Below are 12,933 nucleotides of genomic sequence, written 5' to 3' on the forward strand. Positions count from 1 at the left end.
CTTAAATGCATGAGACCAGCTGATATGCACACGTGGTTGTAGCGATCACTCGAAGACTTGAGATGATTGGATGATAGTGAACTATACGGAACTGTCATACTATCGGTTACGAGGTGCTAGACATATGGGTCTACCTTTTTTCATATCAAAAGTTCTGTGATGATCCCAAACAATTAGGTCGAGATAAGCGTTGTAAGTGAGTTTTCGGTCCAAAAAATTTTATCGATTGAAAGACTATTGAGAGGATTATTGAGAGATCATTAATATAGCAAGAACAATAAAAACTTCGAGAAGTCTGGGGTTCACAGTAAACTCAGGTCAATGGGTATACATCACCGGGGTGGGTGGGTTTCACCTTCGGATCATTTGTGAATGACAATACTCGTCAATCAATAAGATATTTTAACTCGAGCTGCATTGAACAACAATGAGTCACTCGTCAATAAATAGACCGAAGACAAGTCTATTGTCCTTGTTCTGCACCGCATTCATTGGAGAAATCCGATTTAGGCAGCTATCACGTGACGGAACATTGTGACCCGGACCTTACCTAACACAAGTCTCCAGCCCTGGAGCAAACTTAACTCTTCCTTTTCTGTCGCGTCTTCTCCCTCTCTTCTTCATCCCCCGCGCCTTCCTGCTCGCAATTCTCTTTTCTCTTAATCTGCACTCTCTCGAAACTGCGCGCAATCAACCTATGACTTCGTGAACACCCGACAAACTCCAACCGACATCATGTCTTTCGGATTTGGAGGGTTCGGCCAGAACAACCAAAGCAGCGGCTTTGGCACTGGCACTGGTTTCGGAGCTGGCACCAACACTGGTGGAGGTAGGTCTTTCCTGTTCCCTTTTTCAGATGCCCCTTGTGTTTCCTGAGCCCATCCCCAACTTCCCCCTCCTACTCGTGTCCTCGGTTTTTCCCTATCTCGACAACCGGTGCTCCTAATTCCGACCCGCGATGGTGCCACGCGCAAGGCGAAAAATATCAACATACAACCTTCGTCGTGCGATCAAAAACCACCTGCGGACCATTTTGGATGCATTAGCGACACCACAACAAGATAAGGAATGCAAGGGCTTCTTCGAATCCAAGTCTCTCTGACCGCGATCCCCTCCGTCATCTAGGCTTTGGCTCGACAGCATCCCCGTTCGGAGGCGCCACTACTGGAACTGCAGGCGCCTTCGGCGGTGGCGCTTCCAACACATCTACTGGCTTCGGATCTGGTTCCGGCACTGGCGGAGGTACGTGCTCAAGTTTGAGCTTCGCGCTGCTCTCTCAATTTTCCCTGGCGAGATCCCCCGTCGCATCACACAGCCTTGCGATTCAGACGCTCCTGCACCGATCGCGCACGTGGAATATGTGGATTTTCTCTCCAGTCTCCCTGGATTAATCGCTCGTGGCCCTCTCCTGGAGTCGCCACTTACCTGCGACATACCCACATTTTGGCCGACATGCACCTGAGGACCTCTGTTCATTAATCTGCACTTGTTTAATCGCTTCATTGAACGGTTGACCGTGTTTACTAACTCTTACTTTTCATTAGGATTCGGAACCAATACTACAGCCCAACAACCTAATTCCCTTTTCGGCAGCCAAACTCGCCCCGGTGGATTTGGCACTACCACAACTTCTAACAGCGGATCTCTCTTCGGAGGAGGTACTCAGACTGCTGGCACCACCGGCGGCTTCGGTACTGGAGGAGGATTCGGCTCTACCGGCACTACTGGCGGCTTTGGGGCTAATGCCACTGCAGCCCCCCGCGGGTGGAAGCCTTTTCGGTGGCGCCAAGCCCACGGGCTTTGGCACTTCGGCTACGGGCACTGGCGGATTTGGCACTAGCGGTGGCTTCGGATCTACTGCTGCCCCCACCACAACCACCAGCACAGGCTTTGGTGGCTCAGGTACTGCCTTCCAAGGAGCTCTGCCTAACTGCGAAGGTACTGGCAGCACCCCGTTCACTCCCTGGAACGAGAAGGATACCAGCTCAGCCAACACTACGAACCACTATCAAAGCATTTGCTTTATGCAACCCTACAATAAATGGTCTTTCGAGGAGCTGCGCCTAGCGGATTACCAACAAGGTCGCCGTTTCGGCAACGGCAGTGGCCAAGCCGGTGGGTTTGGCGCTCCTGCTTTCGGCAACGCCACTACTGGTGGATTTGGTCAGCAAAACACTACAGCTACTCCTGGCGGATTTGGCGCTAGCACCACTCCCTTCGGAGGCGCTGCCACAACTGCGTCAACCGGCTTCGGTACAACCCAGACTGCAGGTGGATTCGGCTCCACTGGTTCTAACCCATTGTTTGGCGGAGCGGCCAAACCAGCAACTTCTTTATTCGGCGGTGGAACTACTCCTGCAGCTTCATCTGGAGGGCTCTTTGGCGGAGCCACACAGACCGCTGGTGGCTTTGGAAGCAACACCGCTACTGGAACTGGATCGGCTTTCGGCAACACCGGCGGGTCTCTGTTCGGTGCCAACAACCAGCAACAGCAGAACAAGCCCGCATTTGGCGCCGGTGCAACTGGCGGTAGCGCCTTTGGTGGTTTCGGTAATACCCAAACAACTACTGCCGCGAATCCGTTCGGAGCTTCGACCGCTACGGCCTCACCCTTTGGTGGCGGAACTCAGCAGCCAGCAACAAGTGCCTTCGGTGGTTTCGGTGGTGCAACCCAACAGAACCAGGCTCAAACTCAACCCAAGTCATTGTTTGGCGGTGGTGGATTTGGCACTGGCACCCAGCAACAGGGAACTGGCACAGGTTTGCTCGGTGGCGCCGCTGGCACTGCTCCAGCTGCCGGGTCGTCGCTCTTCGGTGGCGCCGCTGGCACTACTCCAGCTGCCGGATCGTCACTCTTCGGCGGAGCCCAGCAGCAGCCCCAGCAGGCAGGTAGCTCACTTTTCGGTGGTCAGAATCAGCAGCAACAAAAGCCGGGTGGTCTTTTCGGATCTACTCCAGCTCCCGCCGCAGGTGGCTTCTCTGGCTTCGGTGCCTCACAGCCCCAGCCAGCCGCTGGTGGTAGTAGCCTGTTCAACACACAGAACCAGCAACAGCAGAAACCCGGTGGTCTCTTTTCCTCGACTACTGGAACTGGTGGCGGTATGTTCGGCGGTGGCCAAACCACCGCCGGCCAAGGCGCCGGATCTTCCCTCTTCGGTGGTCAAAGCCAGCAACCTCAGGCAGGTGGTCTAGGTGTCAGTGCTTTCGGCGCCTCAGTGCCCGGGCAACAATCTCAGCCTGCCCCTGGTAGCTTCCAAGCATCGCTCCTTGATGGGAACCCATATGGAAGCCAGTCCATCTTCTCTGGTCTTCCTGCCCCTGGTGGATCGGCTCCCGGTCCCCTTGCCACGCCACTGTCTTCCAGCATGAAGCAAAAGCAGCGAACTCCGTTGCCGGTTTACAGAATTACCCCCAACGCCGCTAATCGTCTGATTACCCCCCGAAGCGTGGATACGGTTTCTCCTACTCCACCTACGGCTCTCCCTCTGGCAACACTGGTACCCCATCTGGTCTTGGTAGTAGTTTGCTGGGTGCTGGTAGCGGCAGCAACAGTCTCCGCGGCAGCGTTAATGGCAGCATCGGCCGTACCTTCAGCAAGAGTTACTCCACTAGCAACCTTCGCAAGACCTTCGACCCAGAGGCGGACAGCATTCTTTCTCCCGGTGCCCTGCAGGCCGGCAGCGTTCGTGGTAGCAGCAACCTCAAGCGTCTGACTATCAACCGTGGTCTGAGAAACGAAATATTATCGACCTCTACTCGCACTTCCCCAGCCCCTCTTCTCACCAACGGAGAAGATGCTGCTCAGTCTGCCGACAAGCTGAAGAAAAAGGTCAGCTTCGACGCCAAGACCAACGGGCTCAACGGCGGAGACCTTGTTCGCGTTGAAGCTCAAAGTCCCGAACCCTCTGCTGAGGAGCTTGGCTTCCTTCGTTCTGTGCGCAAGAGCGGTAGCCTCAACGGTTTCGATGCCACCAGCACTTCCGACCGTTCTGAGACCGAGTCTGTCCGCCGAGAGCTTGATGTTGTCCCCGAAAGTGCACCGCAAACAACCAACGGTGCTACCGTTAAGCGCCTTACGTTCATCCCTGGCGGTGACCCACGGCCTGGTGAGTACTGGATGCAGCCTTCTCGTGCCGAGCTTGGCCGATTGAGCCGCGACCAACTCAAGCAAGTCGTCGACTTTACCGTTGGACGTCAAAACTGTGGATCTGTCACTTTCAACGGCCCCGTTGATCTGACTTCCCTTGATCTGGATAACCTTTTCTCCAATGTTGTGGATATTGGTCTTCGCAAGATCACTGTCTACCCCGAGGAATCCGTGAAGCCTGCCAGAGGCAAAGGACTTAACGTGCCCTCTACCCTTCGGATTGAGAACTCCTGGCCCCGTGGTAGAGATAAGAAGAGCAACTCCCCTGTCACTAGTGGCCCTCTGTTCGACAAACACATTGACCGTCTGCGGAAGGTTGGCGATACTGAATTCGTTAACTACGAGACTGAGACTGGAACCTGGGTTTTCAAGGTGGCTCATTTCACTACATATGGCCTTGACTATGATGAAGAGGAAGGTGAGAGTCTTGACCAGAGCACCATGAGTGCCCAGGGCCCTGACCACCCTACCCCCAGGGCTCACTTCGACCAGTCCACGAATTTCGATCAGTCCACCACCTTCTCCATTGACGAGTCCTTCGTCGGTTCTATGATTGGTGTTGAAGATGATACATTCGATTTCAAGAAGCGCAAGCTGGTTCCTGGCTCTTTCGCTAACCAGGCCATGCCTGTGGAGGATGATTATTTTTCTGAGGGTGAAACCGAGTCTTTTTTAGAGGAAGGCTCCACGGGTTCGACTACTGAGAACGACGACGACGTCGTCACCGAGAGCCAACAGTCTGGCGATTCGGTAGTTGGATCAGATGAGGCAGATGAAATGGATATGGCGGGTGCCTTTCCGACTCCTCATCGCACCGTGGAGCGGGACGACTACCAGAGCACCAATGGTGATCTGGATACCACTTACCCTATCTCAAAACACTTCGGCAGTCCTGCACGGCCTCAGCTCGATCTTAGTGGCGACTGGGCTGAGCAGCTGCAGCGCACCATCAGCCCTCGCAAGCAGAATCGTGATGCCTTGCGTGAAATGCAGGCAAACGCTTTCCTTGACCGCAACCTCGTGAATGATGAACCTCCCACGACCACTGCGACAGCCCCTGCAAAGAAAGGTTTCTCGAACAGCATTGATCTTATGAACTCTTTGTTTCAACAGCCGCGCAAGCAAGCTGCCCCTTCTCCGCTAAAGGCTGTTAAGGCCCCCCCAAAGGGCTTCGAGGTTAGAACTCCTTTCTTATGTTCTCACTGATTATCATTCCCTTTGTTTTCCCCTTGTGTCACTGCATCATGTATCTATGAAATTGCACACCACCTGCCAGATAGTTTAACAAATGCGATAACCTGAGCTAAACCCTTTTTCTTCCTTCCAGTGGCCCTACAACAAACAACCTAAGACCTTCGCTGGCGATACAACACAAATGAGCGAATCTGACGCCGCTTTCCATGACTCTTTCAAACCTCGCTGGGGACCCATGGACTCTCTTATCTGCGCGAAAAACGATATGGGGGACACAATCTTGGGGGTGAACCAGACCTGGAAAGAAATTTTCTCCGTTTTCAGCGAAGAGCGTGATATTTCAGTGATGACTTACAACCAATCTGGCGAGGTATGTTCAGTCCCTTTGTCTGTCTTGATTGTTGGCACTTGGTACTAATGACAATACAGGCCAAAGAAATGCTTGATGTCCAGCGACTTCAGTCCTCTATCCAGCGCGTCGACGGCACTCCTTTCGTCCGTATGGCTAAGGTCGACCTGTCACAGTTCCCTCTTTCGCCGTCTACCCGTTCCCAGTCGGAGGAAGAACGCTTGGTTTGGCAGCTTCTCAACATTCTTTTCAACGACGATATTGAGGATGACATCTCAGCGGGTGTACCGCCGCGTCTACGACAACAATTTGCACACCGGATCAAGAAGGACCGACTCTCACGCCTTTGGGAGGGTATCATTCGTGAAAAGCACTCCCAAAACCTGGATCTGATTCGCTCCCCTGTGGAACGCGCCGTTCATCTGATTTGTTCGCACCGAGTGGACGAAGCTTGTAAGGCACTTATCGAGAGTCAAAATCCCCACCTGGCGACTATAGTCGCACAGATTGGTCGCGATGCTACCTCCCAGGCCGACATCGCTAACCAGATCGATATTTGGCGTGAGACCAATGTCCTCTCAGAGATCACTGAACCCACACGAGCCCTTTACGAACTTGTAGCGGGAAATGCTCTCCGCAGCGAGGGCAAATCGGGCGGTGCGCTTGAAGACCGGGCCTCCAGCTTTGGCTTCACCGAACGTTTCGATCTAGATTGGTTCCAGGCGTTTGGTCTTCGTCTATGGTATTGCACTGCTGAAGATGAGCCAATTGAGGCGGCTGTCGCTAAGTTCCTTGAGGACTTGGCTACCGGACAAGAACCTGCCTTCCCCCACCCGTCGCACCAGGCTAGTACACATGCAGTCTTGCAGCCTGGCTCTGATACACTTGGCCGCGAATCTCCTCTTTGGGTTCTACTCAAAGCCTTCTCGGTGATGCAAGGCCGCGGCACCCAATCCGTTCAATTCCCGGCATCTTTCCTTCCCGAATCCGTCTCTGGTGACCGTCTCTCCAACCGACTATCCTTCCAGCTACACCACGTTCTCGCTGCGATCGTTGGACAAAACCAAGCCATCAAAATCGACCAACACCAAACAGACCAACTCGTCTGGGATTTCGCTTCCGAACTCAGTGCAGGTGGAAAGCTCGATCAAGCACTGTTCGTCCTCCTGCACCTCTCCCAAGCCAACGACCGCAAGCGCGCCGTCCAAGAAACTCTCGCCCGCTTCGCTGCTCAACTCCCCGAGCCGTTCGCTGCCGACGGCTCCTCCCACCCCGCATGGCAATATCTCGTCACCGATCTCCAGCTTCCCGAGGCCTGGATCTGGGTTGCCAAGGCCCTGCACGCTCGCGACATCGGCGACGCCGCCCGTGAGGTCGACTGTCTTATTCGTGGCAAGCACTGGAACGACGCCCACGCCACATTCTGTCGCATCGTCGGTCCAAGCACCATCATCGAAGGCGATTACCGTACCCTCGAGACTCTGGTTTCCGGCTTTGGCGACGGGCCCGAGCGTAAAATGCGCGGCTGGTCTTCTGGCGGCGGTGTCTATGAGGATTTCCTCCGTCTGGTCAACTCCACTAGCGGCCGACGTGATCCAACTCGTCTGAACCGCTTGGTTAATGCTCTTGTTGCAATGGGTGATCGTGTCCAGGGATCTAGTCTGGAAGGACTGGAGGAGCGTGTTGCGTTCAAGGAGATGAGCCGGGCTGTCGCTGGCTGGATTACGCACGAGGATGTTCATGTTAGTTCCCTTCTTCCTTTTCCATTGATATATTGTTTTTGTTCATTGCTGACTTCTATCTTTTTACAGTCTGTTGAATCCTCTGCTGTCCTGGGTCTGCCCTTGACAGGCGATGCTCGTGTGTTGCAGACCGCAGAGATGAGCCGTCGGTACTACGGTGTCATCATGGCGGGTGGTTATTAAGTTTTTTTAAGGAGATAAAGGAAACCATGCTCCATTTTGCATATGTTCATTGTGGAATTAGCGGGCATTAACTATCCAAAGCCCAAGCACCTCTGATCTTTTTTCTTTTGTTTTGCCTTTTTTTTCACTTTTTTCCCCTGTGTTCTGTCCCCCAAATGATCTCAAATGGTTCCCATGACCTGTATTGTACTCTACCCTATTGCTGAAAAACTACTATTTGAACCAATTCATTCTGTCCTTTATCTCTCTGGTGTAGACTTTGTAGTAGAATAGAAAAGATATACTGCGTAGTCATGCCCTTCTGATCACTTACAGCTCCGCTCATTCATTGCAACTTCAAGCCGTCCCGAGTCTACCTAGGTTTTGTGTGCTTCACTACACTTGCATATAAAGAACGATTATATTTCCAACCCCCAAATATAATCCCGTATATTCGGAATTTTCTGCTGCCGTAAATAGGACAAGCCATACTGAAACCAGATATATTCCTGAAGATAATAAGAATGAGCATGTAAAACAGTATAAGGAAGACCAAGAGTGGTCGCTTAATAGCCTGTCGGTCCCAGACCAAAGCTGTAGCTTCTACGTCCTGCAGAAAACCACACGATTGACAGGGCTTACCCTTGAACTCAGGCTATGTGGTATTTCCCTATCAATTGAGGGCAAATGCAGATGATCCTGTTGTCCCTTTGGTGTTGATCCAGGCGTGGGGTCTGGAGATCTGTAAAATTCGAAGTCAGTATTAATTGATATCAGGACCTTGGGAATACAAGTAACCTGTTCGATGGACGTTTATTTGATTCAGTAAAGGGATGAAAAGCACATATATGTGTGGATGTGGGCGAATAGGAGAAGCGAGGGAAGTTGAAGTTGTGCAGAGGGAAAGTGCCTTTTATGCGGAAAGAGCTATACTTTGCTACTTTGCTACTTCTCTCCTCCTCTTATATCTTCTTCCTCTTCTTCCTCTCAATATCTCTCCATATCTCTCCTATTTATTTTATCCCGCTTGCTATACCTTATTCATCATGGAGCTCCAACAGATGCCAGAAGGAAGTCGTGACGGAAATACCCTGACATTACCTGGTCCCTTCGAGCACGTTCCGGTAGATTACAACCTCAGGAGAGTCGACAGCGGATATGGCCCTGGTTTGACTGAAGTCCCCGCCACAGCCCCAGCTACACATGCATCCCCCGGCGATGCCAACAACGTCCATAATCACTCCGAAGCTGCTATTGAGGGCTCAGGCCCGCCAGTTACAGAGTCACGCATCGAGACCACACAAACAGGACCGGACAATTCCCAGGAATCGTATTCAGCATTTGGCAAATACGAAAAGTTATTCATCGTGGTAATGGTGACTCTTGCTTCATTCTTCTCCCCTCTTTCCGGCCAAATCTACTACCCTGTCATGCCAACATTGGTCCGGAACTACCACCTCACCCCGGAGCTGATCAACCTCACAGTCACGACATATATGATCTTCCAAGGCCTGGCCCCGAGTTTCATGGGCACATTTGCCGACACTGGAGGTAGACGTCCAGCCTATATCATTGCGTTTGCAGTATACACAGCTGCCAATATCGGGCTGGCGTTGCAGAACAGTTTCGCAGCGTTGCTTGTCCTCCGCTGTCTCCAGAGCGCAGGGAGCAGTGGCACTGTGGCCTTTGGGTATGGCGTTATAGCTGACATTGCGACTACAGCAGAGCGTGGAAAGTATATCGGTCCCATGGCAGCAGGTGTTATGGTCGCGCCTGCGCTGGGCCCTGTTATCGGTGGCCTTTTGGCCAAATTCCTCGGCTGGCGCAGTGTCTTCTGGTTCCTCGTCATTGTTAGTGGAGGATACTTAGTGTTCTACGTACTTGCTATGCCAGAAACGGCACGCAAGATTGTTGGTAATGGCCGTGCAGTACCAAATGAGTGGTGGCGCAGGTCAGTCATCCAATGGTGGTCGAAGAGGCAGACACAGTCGGATGAGGAAGGGCAAATTGGCGCAGAAGGATATCAGCAACAATCCCCGCATACTAAGAGACTTAGGTTCCCGAATCCTCTCAGGTCCTTTGCTATTCTACTGGAATGGGATGCTTTAATCATCATCTCGTACGTCGGGATTGTGATGTTCTCGAATATCGCTCTGTTGACAAGCACTCCTAATCTATTTGGTCCCCTGTACGGGTTCAACGAACTCCAGATTGGTCTTTGCTTTTTGTAAGTTTCAGTTTTTTTCTTCTTTTATGATTCCCACCCAGGGGTCCATAGACTAACACAAATTTCCAGGCCCCTCGGAGTAAGCTCTTGTCTCGGCGCAATCCTATATGGAAAGGTCATTGACTACAATTACAAGCGGATAGCCAAAAAGCTCAGAGTCCCGGTGGACCGGAGGAAAGGAGACGACTTGCGCAATTTCCCAATCGAGCGCACTCGCCTGCAAACGGTATTCCCAGCAATGGCCATCGGCGTTGCGGCGTTCATCCCATATGGCTGGGTCCTACAGCAAAAAGTACACTTAGCTGCCCCGCTAGTACTGCAGTTTATCATAGGCTTCTGTTTCGTTGCATCCCTGAACTGCTTGAACACCCTTCTTGTCGACCTGTTCCCAGACAAGCCCGCCACGGCTGCGTCGGCATGCAATTTTGTTCGCTGCTGCCTTGGTGCTGTTGGGGCTGCTGTCATTAGCCAGATGCTAGGTGGCATGGGGTGGGGATGGTGTTTTGTTTTTCTGGGTTTGGTCATGGGTGTCGGGATGGGATTGCTCTGGGTTGAGAATGTGTATGGGATGGGCTGGAGAGAAAAGAGGCTGCTCAAGGTCGAACGGAAGAAGATGGAGAAGGAGGCGAGAGCCGCTGAGATTCAGGTCGAAGGAAAGGCTGATTGGAGGGAACAGAAGGATACCAATGTTGCTGTTGCTGATGCTGGCATCACTGGAGGAACTGATACTCGCCCAAACCAGTGAAGTAAAAGACGGGAGAGGATGGTTGTGCTATTCCGAGGCGTCAGACTATGTTTTTACTGCATTCGATCGTGATCGACTATTATGAGTACAGTATTAACTTAATGGAAATAGAGAAAATGAAAATATGCTACATAGCATGAATGAAGACATCAAATGCATCAAATTTGCTACCGACTGTACAATAAAGGGAAACCTAGGCGCGATAGAGGAACACGAGGGGATCGAGCAGAGTAAAGAAAAGAGAAACACCACCCTCCCCGGCCGGACCAGGCAAACAAGAAACAAAAGACATTACCGGCCAGAGAGAGGGAGATATAAAAGAGGTCTAGGTGTGATAATCATCCCCGACCTGTTCCTGCTTCTTTTTGAGGGACAACAAAGGGAGAAAAAGGGTTGTAAATGGAAAAAGGAAAGGTGAGAGATGCGTTTACATGCCAGGGGAGATCAGCTTGCCCTCAGCACGACTGTTGGGGTGCCAGCCACCGGCGTAGGGGGCAGCGCCAAGCTCCTTCTCGTACTGGCGGATACGGGCCTCCAGCTCGGGACGGAAGTGGCGGATCAGACCCTGGATGGGCCAGGCGAAGGCCTCACCCAGAGCACAGATGGTGTGACCCTCGACCTGCTTGGTAAGCTCCTGAAGCATGTCGATTTCGCGCTCGCGGGCATTTCCGGTCTCAAGACGCTGCATCATCTTCATGGTCCATGTGCTGCCCTCACGGCAGGGAGTGCACTGACCACAAGACTCGTGCTTGTAGAAGGTAGACAGGCGGGAGATGGCGCGGACGATATCTGTGGACTTGTCCATGACGATGACGGCAGCTGTACCCAGACCGGTCTGGGAGTCCTTGAGGGCGTCGAAGTCCATGAGCTGGTTGTCGGCCACGGACTTGGGGATGACGGGGGTTGACGAGCCACCGGGGATAACGGCGAGCAGGTTGTCCCAACCACCGCGGACACCTCCACAGTGCTTCTCGATCAGCTCGCGCAGCGAGATGGACATCTCCTCCTCGACTGTGACGGGGTTGTTGACGTGACCGGAGATACAGAAAAGCTTGGTACCGGCGTTACGCTCACGACCGAAGGAAGAGAACCAGCTGGCACCACGGCGCATGATGGTCGGTGTGACAGCAACGGTCTCGACGTTGGTGACTGTGCTGGGGCAACCGAACAGACCGACTGCGGCGGGGAAGGGAGGCTTGAGACGGGGCTTGCCGGCCTTACCCTCAATGGACTCGATGAGCGAGGTCTCCTCGCCACAAACGTAGGCACCCATTCCTCGGTGAATGTAGACGTCGAAGTCGTATCCGGAACCGCAGGCGTTCTTGCCGATCAGGCCAGCCGCGTAGGCCTCGTTGATAGCGTTCTGGAGAACGGTAGCTTCGTGGTAGAACTCGCCACGGATGTAGATGTAGGCGGCGTTGGCGTTCATAGCACGACCCACCACCAAGCAACCCTCGATCAGCTTCTGGGGGTCCTTGCGCATGATCTCTCGGTCCTTGCAAGTACCGGGCTCACCCTCATCTGCGTTGACAACCAGATAACGGGGGCGAGGGTCCTTGTCCCAATCCTTGAAATTCATGAACGACTGTCGAGTAGCGGGTCAGCCCGGGTATCCCAAAACATTCGTGTTCGTCCGAATTGCGTGTAAACCACTTACGTATTTCAATCCCGAAGGGAATCCAGCACCACCACGGCCACGGAGGCCAGATGCCTTGATCTCTGAGATGAGCTATTCATAGCATTAGCAATTGGTAATTCCCAAGCCCGTCAATTGTGCGACAACCCACCCAATCATCACCCTTCAAAATCATATCCTTGGTCCGGTACCAGTCACCATATTTCATTGCTGACTTCAAGTCCGCTCCATGGTGTCCGTAAAGGTTGGTGAAGATCCGATCTTGGTCCTTAAGTCCGCCATAGTGCTTCACGGGAGGCGCCTCCGACACGGATGCGAAGGAGCGGGCGGCCGCCCCCTGGGCGCGGAGGGAGCGGGTCGAGAGGTGGGAGAGGGAGGAGGTGGAGGGAGCCGCCGCTCTGGATATCATGATGACGGCGGGGGTGACAATGCGTGGTGAGGGTCAAAGGGTCGTGGAGAAGGAGGGAAGGGAGTCGTGGAGCTCACGGCAATTCCTGCGCTTGCTGAATGATCCGCCTTTGGGCGCGATATGATTGGGTGTAGCACTTCACGTGACTATGATGCTGAGTAAGTACTTTTGATTGGATCATGACGACCTCAAGTATGTTTATCACGTGACATATATACATAAAATACATGGCCGCTTTAGGTGGCCTGTTTCTCTAGTATGTGTTAGAATTTCATTCTAAGTGAATTCTCATAACTATATCTGCTGTCCTTTTTTTTCTTGT

At 52.8% G+C, this 12,933-nt stretch overlaps 3 protein-coding genes across 3 annotated transcripts; 2 read left to right on the forward strand and 1 right to left on the reverse strand.

Annotated features, from left to right (window-relative positions):
• Positions 1-735: 735 nt before the first annotated feature.
• Positions 736-7,615, forward strand: N7487_011391 (uncharacterized protein; the record flags this gene model as incomplete). The annotated part of the gene is made up of 7 exons (XM_056879121.1): positions 736-829; positions 1,126-1,242; positions 1,639-3,395; positions 3,446-5,323; positions 5,475-5,711; positions 5,771-7,432; positions 7,502-7,615. The coding sequence occupies 7 exons, from the start codon at positions 736-738 to the stop codon at positions 7,613-7,615; spliced, it is 5,859 nt and encodes a 1,952-aa protein (XP_056724440.1).
• Positions 7,616-7,780: 165 nt separating this feature from the next.
• On the forward strand, positions 7,781-10,566 carry N7487_011392 (putative MFS transporter; the record flags this gene model as incomplete). Its single annotated transcript, XM_056879122.1, has 3 exons — positions 7,781-7,879; positions 8,656-9,821; positions 9,891-10,566. 3 exons carry the CDS (start codon positions 7,781-7,783, stop codon positions 10,564-10,566), a joined length of 1,941 nt encoding a protein of 646 aa, XP_056724441.1.
• Positions 10,567-10,993: 427 nt separating this feature from the next.
• On the reverse strand, positions 10,994-12,611 carry N7487_011393 (NADH-quinone oxidoreductase subunit NuoF; the record flags this gene model as incomplete). Its single annotated transcript, XM_056879123.1, has 3 exons — positions 10,994-12,151; positions 12,224-12,295; positions 12,354-12,611. The coding sequence occupies 3 exons, from the start codon at positions 12,609-12,611 to the stop codon at positions 10,994-10,996; spliced, it is 1,488 nt and encodes a 495-aa protein (XP_056724442.1).
• Positions 12,612-12,933: the final 322 nt, after the last annotated feature.

This window comes from Penicillium crustosum (assembly GCF_028827405.1).
Source record: "Penicillium crustosum strain IBT 35664 chromosome Unknown utg000005l_segment0_segment0, whole genome shotgun sequence".
Taxonomy (NCBI): Eukaryota; Fungi; Ascomycota; class Eurotiomycetes; order Eurotiales; family Aspergillaceae; genus Penicillium; species Penicillium crustosum.